Genomic DNA, 17206 nt, shown 5'->3' with positions numbered 1-17206 from the left:
GGATGCATTGGACATCCTGGTCAGCAGGGGTTTCTGAAAGACAGGTCCTGCCTGACTAACCTGATCTTCTATGACAAAATAACCTATTTACTGGACAAGGAACAGGCTGTGGATGTTGTTTACTTGGACTTTAGCAAGGCATTGATACTGTTTCCTACAGTGTTCTCCAAGAGAAACTGGCTGCTCAGGGTGTGGGTGGGTGTACTTCTTCAGTAGGTAAAAATGTGGCTGGTGGTTGTGTCCAAAGCGTCATTAAATCTGGTTGGTAGCTAGTCACAAGGGGTGGTTCTTGGGGCTTACTCTTCAAGCCAGTTTTGTTTAGTATCTTTATGAATGAGTTAGATGAAGGGACTGAGTGCACCCTCAGTAAGGTTGCAGATGACACCACCGTAGGTAGGAGTGTTGAGCTGCTTGAGGGTAAGAAAGCTCTGCAGGGATAGACTGGATCAATGGACTGGGATAAAAGTGAATTTCCACTCACACTTGGAACTGTATTAAGGAACCAACAGTTTCAAAAAGGCTGTCCAGTGCAAACCATATTTGGGTTTTACATACATACAAAATATCATACCAAAAAAGAAATTCAAGTAGAAATCTGGTCAAACTAATAATTTCAAATTTACTTGGTATTAAGTGTATACCTACATGGCATAAGTATACATCTATCTCAAACAAATATTTCATTTAACTTTTTAACACTGGTAAACACTGGTAAAACCTGTTTTACAGTTTAATGCTGAAAATGTATTTGATAGCTTAGGGTCTGTTTAAAAGAGGTTTGTTAGTAATTAAGAAAGATTTTGCTCTTCAAAAAACATGTTGTAAGGCATCACCTTTTCTTATTTTTTTTTTGTTAAGCACAAAACTGGCAGCAGGACACAGAACAAACAAAATTATTAACTTCAAGAATTTTCTTGTTCATCTAAATATATTACTCTTTCTACCACTTGGGATCCAAAAAAAGTAAATTAAGTTCTTAACCTTTCTTACATGGAAGGAGACAAAATACTTAACCTCTCCATTAAAGCCTGAAGTACTTGCACATTTCAGTATTTACATTAGAAACAAAACAATTTGGAAATGATAGATTTATATTTACATTTTACTTTTTCAAAGTAGGAAATAACATTCCTTGTAACAGATCAATATTTATAGTGATACACTGAGAGGTAATTATTACAGAGAGGTTAACAGTGACTTTAATACATGATAATTTAAACTAGTAGACATTATGTTCCTAGAAATTAACCTTTTTGCAGGTAACATCTGATACAGTTAAACATATCTCCAGAAAGGAACACTTAGATTTTTCCTTATGGGTAAAGCTCAATTATAAAAAATTGAAAAATCCTAAACTAATTTGAAATACATGAGAGAAGAAAGTGCTATGACAGAAGTTTAATGTTTGCAACTGGAATAAGTTATGACACTTTCAAGAATTGGGTGCATTTATAGGCACTGTTTTTGTATTTTTATTTGCCTGAATTGTACAGCAGGACTTGAGATGCCCCAAAACTGTTTGTGTAAGATAAATTTAAGGCAACCAAGTGCAAAAGCTCAGTGTGCATTAGATACACGTAAACAGAACATTTCATAGTAGAAATTGTACAGCTATTACAAGTCCATAGTATTTAACAAAGACCAAAACCATTCTGCCTAGAAACACAAATGCGAAGTGTAGTTGCACTAATGGAGCCAAAATTACAAATTCTTAGAAATAAAATAGTCTCTCTAACAGATGCATTACATTGCTGTGCTAAAATAAGTGCTCTGCCCCACCCACCCCCCTCCACCCCTATGTAACATGCAGTCTCCCACAGGTTTGTTCTGTTCCATTTAGTTATTGTAACAGCCAACAGAGTTCCAAGTGTTAAAGCAAAACGCATGACACAGCAAATAGAGATGGAATGTAAATGTACAGATATTGGACCTTTAAAAAATACAGTACATGGATTCCCCATTTTAAACAGTTTTCAGCATATTGCATAGCAGTGAACTCATCTGCTACCTAAAACTGTTGCTGTTGACCCACATGGAGTTCTTCTTCAATTCTTCTTTCAGTTTTCTTTCATACTGTACAGTGGGTCCACAAGTTTATTGTGCACATGCATTAAACCTTGAGGGGAAAGCAACAATGCCAGCTTTACAATTGTTATACTTTTTCAACATTTCTCTCTATCCACATTTTTATTTGGGCTTTACTTAAAATTACACATTTTAAACAGTTCACTGAAGAGAAAGAGAATGGCTATTCAAGGTAGGTTAAATTCAGAAGTAAATAAGTTAAGACAGCGCGCATATATATATATATATATATGTGTGTGTGTGTGTGTATTCCTTTATCACTTAAATACTATTGACATCTTCAGTATAAACTGAACAGGGACAAGACAGCTGTAACAAACTAGTAAAAAGATCTGGAATACTTCCAAATCAATTGAACACATGATGAGAGATCCACCCATCTCTCCTTTCTATTAAAAACTGCGTAATAGCAACATAAAATTATTTATATCACGATTTGCCATAAAAATCAGATTTATACATACTAATACTTTTACAGCTTGAGTTGCAACATTCTAGCATTGTGGTATCTTTGTAATTAATCATACACTTCTGGTCCTAGACAGGCAGAAATCAAACAGACTGTTAATGCAGATTTAGAACTTGAGTAGTTCAACTGTGAACTTGATTTAGAACTTGACTAGTTCCTATTCTAGTATAGGATTTTTTCTTGTCATATACAAATTACCCACAGTTGTGACTTGGAGTATTGCTTTTATTTCCTATTCAGAAAATATTGGACTGCTAGGAAAAAAAGAGATCAATTTAACAAGGAAAAAAATAGTGTTTCTGACATGATTTGGTTACAACTTAATAGAAGTGTTACCTATCAAGTGTTAACCAATCCATGCTATTCAGTCACTGGTATGTTTTTAACTTTATTTCACCTTACAAACTAGTAAAAATAAATGATCGACATTCACATTCTGCAAAGAGTCCAGTTTAGCACCAAACTGAAGATTAGCTTCTAAAACTATAAATTTAAGTAATATGCAACGTTAAAAGTAGAGATTTTCTTAAAAACCATGGAAGAAGTCTGACAGTAAGTGCACATTTGAGGGATCATCAGTGGCAAAGAATATACAAATACCTTTGCTATATCATGTATCCAGTGGCAAACTTCCCATCGCTGCAGCAAAGTCTGAATAACTGTACAGTCTGAGCTCATTACTTTAGGTGACCACAGCAAAAAACATTTTATGCAGCATCTATTTCTAATTTGTGTGGTTAATTAATATAAAATTCAAATCGACTATTCCTTTTTCTATTGAGTGACACACTCAATCATACTAAAAAGCCAACACACCTAGAACAGACTAAAAAACCCAGGTCATTTTTGTCTCTGGAAGTATGACTTACTTAGCTGCAGATCTTTGTGCTAAAACAAAACAAGACAAGATACCACAACCCTTGGAAATCAACTAAGGTGCAAAGGAAGAGTTTCTTAAATTTCATGAAGGATAACTATTTGTCTGACATACATAGGAAAGATCAAGTCAATAAAGTTTTCTAGGAGTTTGACAGTAAGTGGGAAAATACTAAGTACAAATTTGATACAAAACGAATTTGTACTGAAAGAGCAGTAACAGCTTCACACATTACTCAAACTGGAACCATGTTTTGAACTTTAAAAGCACTGCACTTCCAACCAGTGCTTTTCTTTTCTAAAAAAAGGGAAAAGAATTACCCACTTCCTGAAGGCACGAAAAATGCCTATGAAGTACTGCCACTTCCATATGTAATGAAGTATATTTAAATCCTGTTAGTTGATGTGTTTCAGGAAGTACAGTTAGAAACAAAAGCTTTTTTTATTTTTTAAATACAGGTATGCACCAGAGTCCCTTACTTGATAGATACCAAAGCAATTATTTCAAATGAAGAAAGTATTTTCTGCTTCCTTCTGCAAGAAAGTAAATAAAGGGAAAGAGTCTGTCAAGAGTCTTGCTGCCTACTCAACCTGGATCAAGTTAAAATATTACACAGAAATTCAGGAGCATGTACAAGTACAGAAAAGCTATCCTGAATTACCTTTTCTTCAGACTGGTTAGTAAATTCAAAGCTTATTTACTTTCTTACAGAAGGAAGCAGAAAATAAAGGGAAAGGTAAATATGGATACCTTTCCCTCTTTCGATAATAACATTTAAGTATACTTGATAATTCTAGCCTCTAACAGTTTCAGCAAGTTAAAAAGTGAAGGGGAATAAGAGCTATTCTAGTTACCAGACAGGATGGTGATTCATTATCAGAAAGTATTTGAAGTTTCAAGTAGTACCTTGAGATTTTTTTAAATAGTAAAAAATTGCAGTAAGTAGCTACCATGATTAGCAGTCAGTCATCAAGAACTACCCAGCTTCCTAAGATGTGCACCCTGGAGATCAAGATTCAGAAATAATTCCAGGTTTGATTTCTCCTCTATCTTAAAACAAGAAAACCTGACTGATTTATGAACAGGAAATATTAAGCCAGTCAAAACAATCTTTAAGAATTTTGTCACTTTGTATGTGCTTACAGGGTAATTATATGGTGTGACACAACAGCACATTCATATACTGTAGCCCTTTTTTTTTAAGCAATATTCAATATCAGCATCATTCATCAATAATTGTACGTTAGTAGGTTTATATCTTTCTCAAGCAAAGCTTTTGTTTATATGAACACTGGATAATGTTTAAAATTCACCCAAGCAGTTAAAGAGGTTTATCTTTGAAAACAGTAAGTACTATCTAGCAGTGTGACACAGGTAAAGACTACCCCTCTCCCGAATACATAGCAAAGAACAATATACTGAGAAATCCAAAGTTAGAGTTAGCTACAAATGATATCTGGATCAAACCACAGTAATGCCAGATTTTATAATCTAATGCACCTAAGGACAGTTGTGATAAAATGCTCAAAAAAAGGTCATCAATGACAGCTGTGATGCCAGATGCCTCAGCTACTACAAAGAACCATGCCAGTAAGATGACTGCTGACATATACAATCACAATTTGCTGTGCTAATTTAGTTAGGAGAAAACTAAATTTCTCAACTTCTACGGACTCGGTTAAACTGAAGTAGTTAAACTCAGTTAAACTGAAGTTCATGGATGTTAATATCAAAAGTCCAAACTTTAAGCCTGCCTCAATATACCTACTACAGATACAAAAAGCACAGTAAGTGCAATGCATTAAAAGTCAATATAGATTGTTTTGCAAATTGCACTGTATGAAAAACATCCTCAGTTGACTCCAAAGTCCGTATCACACATTTGAAGTTTACTAGATAGCACTTAAAAGACACTTAAGTGGAAAGACACCATAGAAAAAGCAGTATGAAATTTATCAGGCTTAAAAGAAAACGCAAAACGCACTTTCTATTTAAAACCAGTATTCTGGAACACAAGATAGCTGCTGTCTTATATACAGCTGAAGTTTATATATTATCATGTCAAATAGGAAGCAAAGGAAATATTTTATTCAAAGGAGATTTGTCAAGAATGTATCAAGCAACACTGTCCTTTCAGCTGGAAGGAACATAAGTCACATCTCCTAGTGCTTTTCCACTCACAAGACATAAGTTAACATTTAGTATTTTGAATAAATAAAATTATACGTTGGGCCTTCTGACACATTATGGTAGCTAGACTTAATTTTAATATAGGTAACTTCTGATTCAGTGCTCACCTTTAAAGTACTTCACAGTTTTAACTCTTAGTTCTAAAGTAGCATCTTCATCACACACAAAGATAGTACGAGGGTGCTGCTGGAAAGCAGAAACTGTCCACATGTGATTGACGCCTTCTTCAATCGCTTTGTACAATGCAAAAGCCTTATGTGCACCTGTTATAAGAATCATCACCTGCAAAACAAAGGTCTCTACTTTCAATCCTCATATCAACACAAATGAGTCTTGAAAACTGATACATGCAACTAGAACTAAATGAGTTCTTACTTCTCTAGCATCCATCACTGTACCCACACCAACTGTTAGCGCCATAGTTGGTACTTTAGATAAGTCTCCATCAAAGTACTTAGCATTTGCCAAAATGGTGTCCATTGCTAAAGTCTTTAATCTTGTTCTTGAAGACAAACTTGATCCGGGTTCATTGAATGCAATGTGGCCATCTGGACCAATGCCTTTTCAAAGTTAAAGAGAGCAAATCATTCCAGACCTGCGAGTCAACAAATATCCTCAAACATTGTGAAAGAATAAAAAGGTTTTAGGATTCATTCTTTTGTTTTGCTTTATCATTTTCAGTTAAAAAAAAAAAAAGGCATTCAAAACTTACTTAAACTACATTATCATTAGAAACTTGGACACCAAGCATTCTATTTTGGTATCTATACCAATTCTTTGTCAGTCACAGAATTTTCTTACACTACAATATAAAGTAGTTTTAGCTATGTTCTGAAGATCATGTCTAAAGAGTCAATATATTTGTTTGAACCATAACTAACCACAGAGCATTTCCTCATACCTCCAACAAACAGATCGATCCCCCCTGCTTCTTCAATTTTCTTTTCAAACGCATCACATTCTGCCTGTAAGTCTGGAGCATTCCCATCAAGGATATGAGCATTATTTGGGTCTATGTCAATATGCTTAAAGAAGTTATTCCACATATACGAATGATAGCTCTCTGGATGATTTCTGGGAAGCCCTGAAATCATTTAAAATGAAATTAACATATTGCAAGACTTCAGCAATTAGCCTTAATCCTAGCCTACATGTAGCCAACATGGGGCACACAAGACAAGCCTTTCTTGAGCAGTAAGAAATGAGACAAAGGAGTATTTGAAATTATACTAAGATAGACTTCCTGTTGATATACATGAGACAATTTGTTTACTTTCACTTGGTATACATCATATCAGTAAGAGTATTAAGTCTTCAAAACAAATGTAGTCATAATGCTATGGAACAACACTTTCTGTAGGAATGAAGTGATTTGTGATCACTTAATTTAGCCCAGGATCCACTTGGACTAGTTAATTGTTTGCATTTTGGTAGATAAACAGATCAAATGCTTCAAATGTCCCCAGGTTTAATGTAGAAGCATAAAAATAGAATGTTAATCTTGTGCTTTGTGGAAGCGTACAACAGTTAATAAAGGAAAAAAATATCTGTATACTGTCTTCTCAAATAATTAGCGCTAGAGCTTACCTACATATTCATCCATGTTGAACGTCTTTACATATTTGAAAGAGAGATCTCCATTCTTGTGATATTCTATCAGCTTTTTGTAGCATCCCAAGGGTGTACTCCCTGTTAAACAAAGTTTTTCCACTGTTCTATATATCCATACACTTTGTGTATTTAAGTCTCTTTATAGTCACATTTTGCTATGATGCTTTTCAACATAATTAAAAGAACTGTTATTTCTCATCTACTATTTCTCAGTTTCTCAAACCTTTTCACCACTTTTGACACAGAATCAAATCCATATTAAAATAGAAATATGTTGAAGCATTACCAGAAGTACGTTTGTGTTCTTTTGAATACAGCATCTTTTAGCATTGATGTAAATACAGTTCTAAGTTCAGTCAATTACATAGGCTTCTAATAAGACTTGCCTGTTGGTAGACCAAGCGTGAAATACCTTCCTTGACTGGGCTTGAATTGGATAATACGATTGCAGATGTATTTTGCTGCCCATTCACTTGCCTGATCGTAATCTTCAAGAATGACTAGCCTCATTATGGCAGCGAGAAGCTTGTACGGTAAAATAAACTTAAACCTGGAGAAAATAAAGTTTTAAAAATAAGCACCACATCAATAGCTGTAAAACTCTTGGACAACAGACAGGTAAAAGTCCTGTTTTACAATGACAAGGTATAGTACAAAATAAATAGAAAGTTTTTTTTTTTTTTTAACCTGTATCAATGTACTGTAGTCTTGCAGTTCTAGTTCAAACTGGACTGCCAGACAATCAAAAAACAAGCTACAAGTGACACATTCCAGTCAAAAGATGCATTGAAAGTTGCACACTAATTTAAAGGAACTCAAAGAAAAGTTCAAACAAAATGGGAGCAAGTCATTTTGAATTTCAGTCTTCTAATTTTTGTCAAAAAAAAAGGAATATAGTCTGCTTGAAATACAAAGCAAAGAAACACAAACACTGAGATTAAACCTTGTTTCCTGCTACCAGCTGAGTGTCAAAAGTGTCAAAACCAACTCTTCTGTCTCTGCAGGCCATAGAGTGCTTGGTATCTGCACAAACCCGGTAGCACTGTCAGGAGCCTGAGGCCTCCTAGGTGCCAAGCCCCAACTAACACATGCTACTTATAGCTAACCTGAGATGGAAGACCAGTTTCAGAAGACACATGAATTAAGGTACCGTAGCGCTTAGCAGGGCACAGTACCTGCTGCTCACACAAAAGAAGGCAGGGGGGCACAGCACTGGTGTAAGACTGGTGTAAAGCTGGCTGGTGTAAAACCGTGACAAACCAAACTCACCTTTGTATGGGAAACGCTATCCCACTGGTACTGAAAAACCCAGCACCTCTCCTCCAGGAGAACACCCAGCAGACAGAGACCCCGCAGCTCTAGGGCCGCAAGCTAAAGCTTTACCAGGACGCGGCGATGCTAAAGAGGAGAAGGGCGGCCCGAGAACGGCGCTTCAGGAGGGCCGCCTAGGGACAGACAGCCCTACAGACAGACCTACGGCCCCACCGACCGCCTCCACCCCACCAAACGCGCCCCTGCCCCGGCGCCGCTCACCCCCAGGAGAGGCCTCAGCGGTGCCGAGCGGCAGCGGGAGAAGGGCGATGGGAGCCGCCGCCGCCCCTCCGCAGGCCGGCCGCGACCCGGAGGCAGCCGGCGAGGAGCGGAAGCGGGCGGGCGGCAGGGAGGGAGGGAGGGAGGCTCCGCGCATGCGGGGGGGCAGCGGCCTCGGGCGGGGCCTTCAGGAGGGACGGGGCGGGACGGGGCGGGACATCAGAGGCTGGAAAAGAGCTCCAAAATCACCCGGTACAACCGTTCCACCACCACCAATGTCACCCAGTAAACCATGTCCCGAAGCACCACGTCCAACCTTTCCTTGAACACCCCGAGGGACGGTGACTCCACCACCTCCCTGGGCAACCCGTCCCAATGCCTGACTGCTCTTTCTGAGAAGAAATGTCTCCTCATTTCCAACCTCAAACCTCGCCTGGCACAACTTGAGGCCATTCCCTCTAGTCCTATCACTGGTTACCTGTGAGAAGAGGCCGACCCCCAGCTCTCCTCGTAGGGCCCTATGGTGAGGCTTTTGTTCAGAGCCCCTGTGGGGAGCAAAAGGGCTGCTGGGGAAGCTCTGACATCTTCAGGAGGGAAGCTGCGCTTTTTACTTCAACTCTTTTTACTTGAACTTACTCGAGGCAGCGGTAAAAGCTGCTGATAATTGTTATTGTGAAAATAATGGGTACAGCAACCACTGCTTTCTCATCTTTCTGGTTTAAAGGCAGATTTGCCCCATCCCTGGAGGTGTTCAAGGCCAGGCTGGCCAACCTGATCAAGTGGATGGCATCCCTGTCTACGGTGGGGAGTTGGAGTTGGATGATCCCTTCCAACCTAAACCACTCTATGATTCTATGATTTATCGACTTAACTGGGCTGTATTCTAAACAGTTATGGTATGGTGGGTGTTGCTGGTTGGGACAGGGCTCATAATCTTGAAGGGTGCTTGAAAACTGAGTGGGGAAACTGGTGAAAAGGTAAAAGCAAGCAGCATAATTGTGTCTATATGTACATGCTTTAGGGTTCATTGAGAACTCAACATCTTGGAAAACCAGGGTAAATCTTCTACTGGGCAGGAGTATAACTGCCTGAGAAAACTGCTGTGAGTAAAGTGAGGGAAGCTGTTAGAAGTGAGGGAAAACTTAAAATCAGGAGTCATGTTCACGTGAGAGCAATGACGTGTTTTCTGGTAATCTCACTACAGTGTGGTAGTGTGGAAGAATTAACAATTTGCCAAGGGCTTAAAAGGTGCATTTGCAACTTCAGGACAAAAATAAATCTTAATGGAGCCTTTGGGGCTTAGCAGAAACTAAAATATTTTATTTGAATTTAACTTTCAAATATCAGCAATTTGTCACCCCTTTGATTTTGCTCATGCCTGTTCTTCCTGTAGTCTTTATCTCGAAGTTTACTGGGCCACAAAGAATGCTTTTTCTTACACCATTTCTTGAGCCATGCTCTGAACCTCTCTTTCTCTCTGTGCTGCCAGGAATATTTTAGAGAATATTACTGTGAAGGTTGTGATTTTCAGATCCTATGTAAAAACCCAAATTTTGCCCATAGATTTCTGTTCTGTTCTTTCCTACCTACATGGACCATGTGTAACATTTTCAAGGTAAACTGCTTCTGTGTATAGCAGACTATTTAATGCATTTATTCAGAACAAAACATCACTAAGTGTTATCTCTGTTTCCCTTGGCATTCCCAAGTCATTCAACTTTCTCTCAATATTCCCATCTCTTTGATCCCATTCCTAGCCCTACCTTGCAGTTATGACCCTACCACCTGTTCCTTACCCTACTATAGTCCATTGACTTTGTTTATCACTCTGCAGATGAAGTTGTAAGAATCTGAGATCTTTCAGACAAGTTCTGCTGGTTTCTGCACCTTGAGATTGCACTACATTCAGCACTAATGAAAAATAATATTAAAATTTGGATAATAGGCTCCCCATGTTGCATATTTTTGTGGAGGTCAGAGAATACACAATTCACCTGTTGGAACTTCTTGCACTTTTTCTTGCTGTTTCTAAATTCTGAACAACCTTCTATGTTAGTTTCCTTTTAGCAAACATGGCAAAATTATCAACTGCTTTTTCTAGACATGTTCTCCAACAAATTTCTCTTTTGTGACTATGTTCAATTCTACCTCTCCTTGTTGGTGTCCTAATGGGTAGAGTAGTAGGGTGACTTTTTCCCCAAGTAATTCTTCAGATTTTCCTTTCTAATTGTTAGTAGATGTAAAATTCACTACATGCACTGAGTTGTTGCAGGCAATTAGGTGAAGTCTTAATTAGTCCTTATTAGGTTTCAGACCTTTGAGTAGCATGACTAGAGATTTCTTAAAATCTCACTGTCACATTATTTAAAATGTCAATGTTTCTTCTGTTGCTTCTGGAAACTGTGATACATTTTCTTTCCTTTTTTGTTTGGTTTTTGTTTTGTTTTTGTTTTGTTTTCCTTAATGTCCCCTTCTGTTCAATATTAAATCATTTACTAGTCATGGTGATCTGATTTTTATATATCTGCTATGAGCAGGTAGTTTTCCGTATTACCTTTATTTAAATGTCCAAATGTTTAGGATCCTAACTTTTGTGTTTGAGTGACTAGGAATTTAAACCGGTATAGTTCAATAGTAACCAGGTTGCATTGAAATTTAACTGAGGAGGGTCACCTGAACTTCGAAGGTTGAATCTAATTTTTAACAAAGTAGTTATTCCCTCAGATTCCCTCCTTTTTAGTTCAAAGAATAAAGGAACCTGCCCAACATTGGGGCCTATGAAGGGCAATTACTCAAATGGACTATTTATAATAACATAACATTTAGCCATGTAAGCACTTCAGAATAGTCTCCCATCTTTCTTACTGATCAAGCACCATGAGCAGCTGCCCATCTAGGAGGGACCAGCTGTGTCCCTCCTTATTTCCTTTCAATACCAGCCTTAACAGAGCTAAAACAAGTGGCCACCATTTTGCAGATACCCTGAGTGTTTCCACTTCGGTTTCGCTAAGCACAGAGTGCACCTTGCAATTGAAAAAATTGAATCTGCTCAGGCCATAGCAAACTGGAGGTTCAGTAAAAGCTGCTCAAATTTTGATTATAGTCCCACAGGGTGTCACTCAGTGACCTGATGCCTTCTCTTCAAGCCCCTGATTAGCCAATGCCTGGAAGTCACAGGGAGATTTGCAAAGCCAGATTGCATAGTAAAATAAAAATTAGACAGGCTTATACAACAGGTAGCAGTTAAGTTCATTGTACTAAACTGACACACAGCAAAGACTCTGAGAAGAAGCCAAAAAGGTTAAAATGAAGATATTTGGCAAGTAAGGCATTAAATGCAGAGGTTGAGAAACAAGTGATTCTGAAAAGAGCAAAATACAAGACAGAATTAAACTCTGCTTTGTACCAGGTGTGCAAATCAAGATTAAGAATATAAAATAGCATAGGAACTGAAACCTTTTAAATGGCTATAACTGTATTGGGAGAAGGAGGAAAAATGCAATGGAAAGTTTTTTGTTGTTGTTGTCACTGTTTTTTAATTTTTGGAGCTCTGAAAGAATCTGAAGAGAGTAAAAGTTGCCCCAGGTACTCTGTTTAATGCCACCGGGTCAATTAGCCTTCTTTATTTCTGTGGCTGAAGATTAGTGTATTTCTGATTACTTAGTCTTCCAGACATAAACAAGAAGGGGCTGAATCCACTTGGAAACATTGCTTACTGCTCGCAGAGCATCCCTGTGCTTGTCACAGCTTTCCTCCAAACCTGCTTTATAGGTCTCACCATGTTTCTGTGAGCCGGGGAGTACATGGCATGCGATGTCTTTTGGTTTTGTGCTTTATGCAGCAATCCAACTGGATCCACTTTCCAGTAAAATAGGAAACGTCAGATTCTGTGATACCCTGAATATACCAACAGGTGCTTATGCCAATTAGCACCTTGTGCTTTTGTTTTCAGTTTCTGTTCTCCCTTGCCATGTGCTGTTTCTAACATGGATTCTGGTACAATCTGTACTAAAACAGGCAGTTACCCAGCACCAGCTGGTTCTGGATGTAAGAGTCGATCTCTACAGAGTAAGCATTCCAGATGATGAGGAGGGTGGTGCATGGTGTAAGTATCATACCATCACCATTTTACCTTATTTTGCTGGAAAATTCTTCAGTTTTTCCATTCTTCAAAGCAGGGGTTCAGTGCTGGAGTTTCCTACTCAGTACAGCTTCATTAATCGACATAAAGAGAGCTGAAGATCGTTTTCTAATATGTCTGCAGTGCCAGGATGTTTCTCCCCGAGCATCTCTTTCAAGCATCTCTGCCTGAACCAGCAGGAACAGCTGCCTGCTGCATTCCCTGCAGACCAGATCTTGTCCCTGTTGCTGATGGGAGTGCTGGCTGCCTCGTAGGTATGAGAGCATAAATCTGTGGCTGGCTGTGCCCCTGTAGTGTGGGGCATTCTTGATGTACTCAAGGACGTTGCTGAGCGAAATTTCTGGCAGTGTTCTCAGCTGTTGTTCAAGATTATTCCTTTCAGAGTGCACAGATTAGATGTTCTCCATCTTTGTCCTTTCTCATCTCTCTCTTATCTCCTAATCCACTCCTTTCCTGGGCTGAATGTCTTAGCCTTTCCAGCCCTTCCAGGAATGTGCTTGGGCTGAAATGCATACTATAGGTGGTCCACCTGACTTTCCATGTGTCTTTTGTGGACTGAAGGTATTTCTACAGGTAGAAATAAGAGGTACCAAGTGCAGTGTCCTTTGCAGGTTTCAGATGAAAGTTGTGCCCCTACTTCAAGTGCTATCTGATGGAAAGCCACTATTAATTAATTAATTTATTTATTTCATCTACAGAGAATCTCTGTTTGGTCTCGTGCTTCATAGAAGTTTTATACATCATGAAGATTGATTGTTTCAGGGGCCTCTTTGCAAGGGGTATATTGACACTTGTTAAGAAGGAGCAAGAGTGAATGACAAGGGATTTGGATATGGACATTGGCTCAGTGTGCTGACTCCTGTCTGCCCAGTTAGGCAGCCCGATTAAAGCATGGGGGGGCTGATTCCCACCATCTGCAGGTCTGGGCTTCTAGAATGTGATCTGCTGAGTGACGGGGGGAAATAAGGCATCTGTTCTGGGTGGTTGAATTCTTATTAATCTTAAACGTCTTCCAAAAAATGTGAATAACCTGAATATGAATGTTTATGTGGAGTGAATACTTGAATACGTAGTCAGATGAATGGCAGCCCAGGTGGCAGTGTTCCAAAACTTAGCTAGCATCGGTCATTTCAGGTTCTTACGTGAACAGACTTTCCACTTTAACTGCATGCATAATGGGGAAATCAATACTCTGATCATCTCCTCTCAGGAAATCACAACACAAGCACGTAGTGTATTTGTAGTCCGGTGTCACAATATACTGTCAGGCAAACAGACAGCTGCTCTCACTTCTCTGCCTCCCCTGCCAACATGTTTTGAAAGGATAGGGAAGCCAGGGTGAAGTGCAGAGGAACAGGAGGGCCTGACCCCAATGCTGACTGCTCCATCTAAAACATTCTTCCACTGCAGGCAGTGCAAGACAGCAGGAAGAGGTGTTGTGTGCAACGTGGGTTGTGGAGATGCCTGGCCTGTCCCCTGGGGCTCTCCCTTGCTGCTGTTTGCTGAGCGTGAGCATCCTGCACTACTTCGGCAGCCTCTGTGGACAGGGGGTTGCAGCACTAAGTATCCAGCAGAGGCTGCTGATCTGAGGAGATGTTTTTAAAAGCTCTCTCTTATGGGCTGTAGGCATATTACCATGTGCTGCGCAAGGCCAGGGAGAAAGCAGCAGAAGTAGGAGGTGTTGCTACAGAGATATGCAGAAAACTGGGCACAGAAATATGCAGGGTATGTTCAATCCTCCACCCCATCCCAGCTGTGCACACATGAAATAGGCACGCTGGTTTTGCAGCCCGTGAACTCTTTTACTAGCTTATACATAACCTGACACCTGCTGCGGGTCAGCTTGGGAATGTGTCTGTGTGTATGCCATATATAAGGACCGAGAAACTCCGAGAGTCCCCCTGGTGCTAATGAACGTGTTCTCCTTTCATTGTGCTTGCACAAAACCAAACACAGATTTAAAATTTCACGCCGAGCTTTTGGAGATGTGACGAGAACCAGAAAAATCATGCTCGAGGTCTTTGATCAGTGCTTGTAGTAAAAAGAATGTTGCATTCCATTATATATATATATTTCTCTTGTTAATTTTTCCTTTCTTTTTTTCTCCATTTTTTTTTTTAATTTTATTTTTTTGCCTTTTTTGGTGCATTTTTTATTATTATTATTAATTATTATTATTTTTGTGTGTGTGTGTGCGTGTGTTTGTTTTGTTTTGTTTTTAGAAAAGTTTCGAAAGACCACAGTTGAAAAGCAGCTTCAAGAAACGTATTCGGGACTTACCCTCCCTTGTCTATTAGTAAACCTTCCAAATATTATCCTTGGCGGATTTTTTTTAGCGTGTGTGCCGGCAGGGGGCAGCGCGGCCCCACGGACGGCGCCGTGCCCCGGAGCACGCCGACGGGAGCGGAGCCGAGCTGCTGTGCCTGCGGGTCCTCTCTTCTCCAGTCGCTGCCTTCCCTGGGTCTTTGTTGCCTTAAAGTCCGCTTTCGGTGGGGCAAAACATTAATTGTTTAACTACTCAACGTTAAACACCTCATAGTCTCAACGGTTTTTACTTGTTACCTCCTTTCTTTGCTTCTGCAGTTGGCATAATTATTAACTATCTGCTCCTATCAAACAGCAACAAAAACATATTTATAGAAAGTATAGAATCTCCAGAAATGGAATTGATATATAATATTTCCAGTTAATTTCTTCCATTATATAAAAACTTATTTTTGTATATTTCAGTACCCCTTGTCACGTTGGCCATTCAGCGAGGCTAGTCTTGAGCAGATGTCTGGATGTCTGTTTGCACTGAGTATGCAGAAGGTGTAGCAAACTACTGATGGATGTTCACCTGAATTGACTTCATGTTTTTTACGATACCATTCTAACCAGAGGCTTTCTGAATCCACTTGGCTGTAACAACGCATTGTCAAGTAGAGCTTAGAAAAGGGTTATCCCTTTTTCGGTTTCTGAAGCTTGGGTCCTACCTTGGTCGTTATTTCCTGAAAGGGAAGATAATGGTCATTGCCCCACCTGGGGTTGTTAAAAATAAATGAGAAAGCAGAGGAAGCTTAAGCAAATTCCTCTCCCTGGAGAATTCTTTTTTTAATCCCTACAGACACTAGTGACTGCCTGTCCCCAGAGGCTAAGTGGTTCTCTGCTGACTGTATTATTTGTGCTTGTGTACGTGCCTACTTCTTGCAGTTCAAGAGACAAAAGGGTGATCTAAAGGTGAGCCCTCATTATGAACTTTTTTTCACTCTAAATGCATCTTTCCTTTTTTTTTTTTTTTTAGGAATTTTTTCTCATATGAGGATCAGGGGGTCTCCTATGGAAATCCAGTCACAATCCAGTCACATGCCAGTGTAGTTCCCACCCATCCTATCCCCAGCCTGAGGCCAGTCAAAACATCCATCAGACTGCAGCACTGAAAGGTACAATCATTTTCATCTATTTGTTAGCATCATTTGGAACTTTAAGAGGTATAAATTATTATATATAGTGTTAAATATTCCCTAAATAAATTATTTATTTATATATCATAAAGATATCTTAGTCTGCTTGTTTTGAGTGGTCATGTGATGAAACATGGGATAAAAGAGGATATTTGGACATGACAAACCCTCCAGGAAGTATCTTTTGTTATTATAAACAGCTTTAGCCTATTATTTGGTTTGGCTCAATTGATTTCTGTTGCCACCTCTCAAGCTAAGGAGGTGTTGATCAGCAGGCAGAGGAGTGGAAAGACCTGAGGCCAGAATTGTCCCTGACTCTCTACTATCCTTGATTTCTTTAACAAAGTCCTTGTAGAGCCACACTTTTTACATGTTCTTTTTTGAAGATCTAAAAATACATAGAATGTAACCCATTTATATCAAAACCCATAAAATCTATTCATATTCTACAGGTAGGGTAGTACTTTCACAAAAGACAGAATATGAAAAAGTGTGCATGCCTTTATGCACCTCAAGGATAGTGCAGTTTGGGAAGGGAAATAAATTTGTGGTTGACATGATCTGTGGCTTTAAATGTTATTCTTAGTGGGCAATCGGGGAGGCTTGAAACTATGCCAGTAGTAGGCAGAGCATACAGAAAGGATCCATCACTCCAGCATCTCCCATATCTTCTAGGGGCACAGGGAGGCATATCACATAGTCACAAACGAGGAAAGGCAGGAAAGCTGGGCAAATGCTTAGGATGGCTACTATTTGCTGAGCGCTCAGCACCTGGGGTTGCACCCATAGACAATGACAAAAAGAGTACCTGTCTCCCTGTGGGCATGGAGGAAAGCAGGATTTGATCATGGCTGAACAAC

General features: G+C 39.3%; 1 protein-coding gene and 1 long non-coding RNA gene across 4 annotated transcripts in view; one reads left to right on the top strand and one right to left on the bottom strand.

Annotated features, from left to right (window-relative positions):
* Nucleotides 1-817: 817 nt before the first annotated feature.
* On the bottom strand, nt 818-8921 carry GNPDA2 (glucosamine-6-phosphate deaminase 2). Its single transcript, XM_083834112.1, has 7 exons — nt 8766-8921; nt 7615-7782; nt 7209-7306; nt 6523-6705; nt 5997-6181; nt 5729-5903; nt 818-2116 (listed from the first exon to the last, which is right to left on the bottom strand). The coding sequence occupies exons 2-7, from the start codon at nt 7740-7742 to the stop codon at nt 2058-2060; spliced, it is 828 nt and encodes a 275-aa protein (XP_083690238.1). The 5' UTR covers nt 7743-7782; nt 8766-8921; the 3' UTR covers nt 818-2057.
* A 5255-nt stretch (nt 8922-14176) lies between these two features.
* LOC310898714 overlaps nt 14177-17206 on the top strand; it is an 82955-nt gene continuing 79925 nt past the window's right edge. For all 3 annotated transcript variants that reach the window (XR_014583573.1, XR_014583574.1, XR_014583575.1), the window contains exon 1: nt 14177-16325. This is a non-coding gene — a long non-coding RNA (uncharacterized lncRNA). The remainder of the gene's footprint in view (nt 16326-17206) is intronic.

This window comes from Anser anser (genome assembly GCF_964211835.1).
Source record: "Anser anser genome assembly, chromosome: 4".
Lineage (NCBI taxonomy): Eukaryota > Metazoa > Chordata > Aves > Anseriformes > Anatidae > Anser > Anser anser.
This window is presented reverse-complemented; position numbering and strand designations above follow the sequence as displayed.

Bases quoted from the DNA above. Each gene is read 5' to 3' on its own strand.
- GNPDA2 (XM_083834112.1), bottom strand. From the start codon at position 7,742: ATGAGGCTAGTCATTCTTGAAGATTACGATCAGGCAAGTGAATGGGCA. The intron at 6,706-7,208 runs GTAAGCTCTAGC...AAATGATTTCAG, and splicing joins CAACATGGATGAATATGTAG to GGCTTCCCAGAAATCATCCA. The intron at 2,117-5,728 runs GTGAGCACTGAA...TTTCCCCTCAAG, and splicing joins AACTGTGAAGTACTTTAAAG to GTTTAATGCATGTGCACAAT.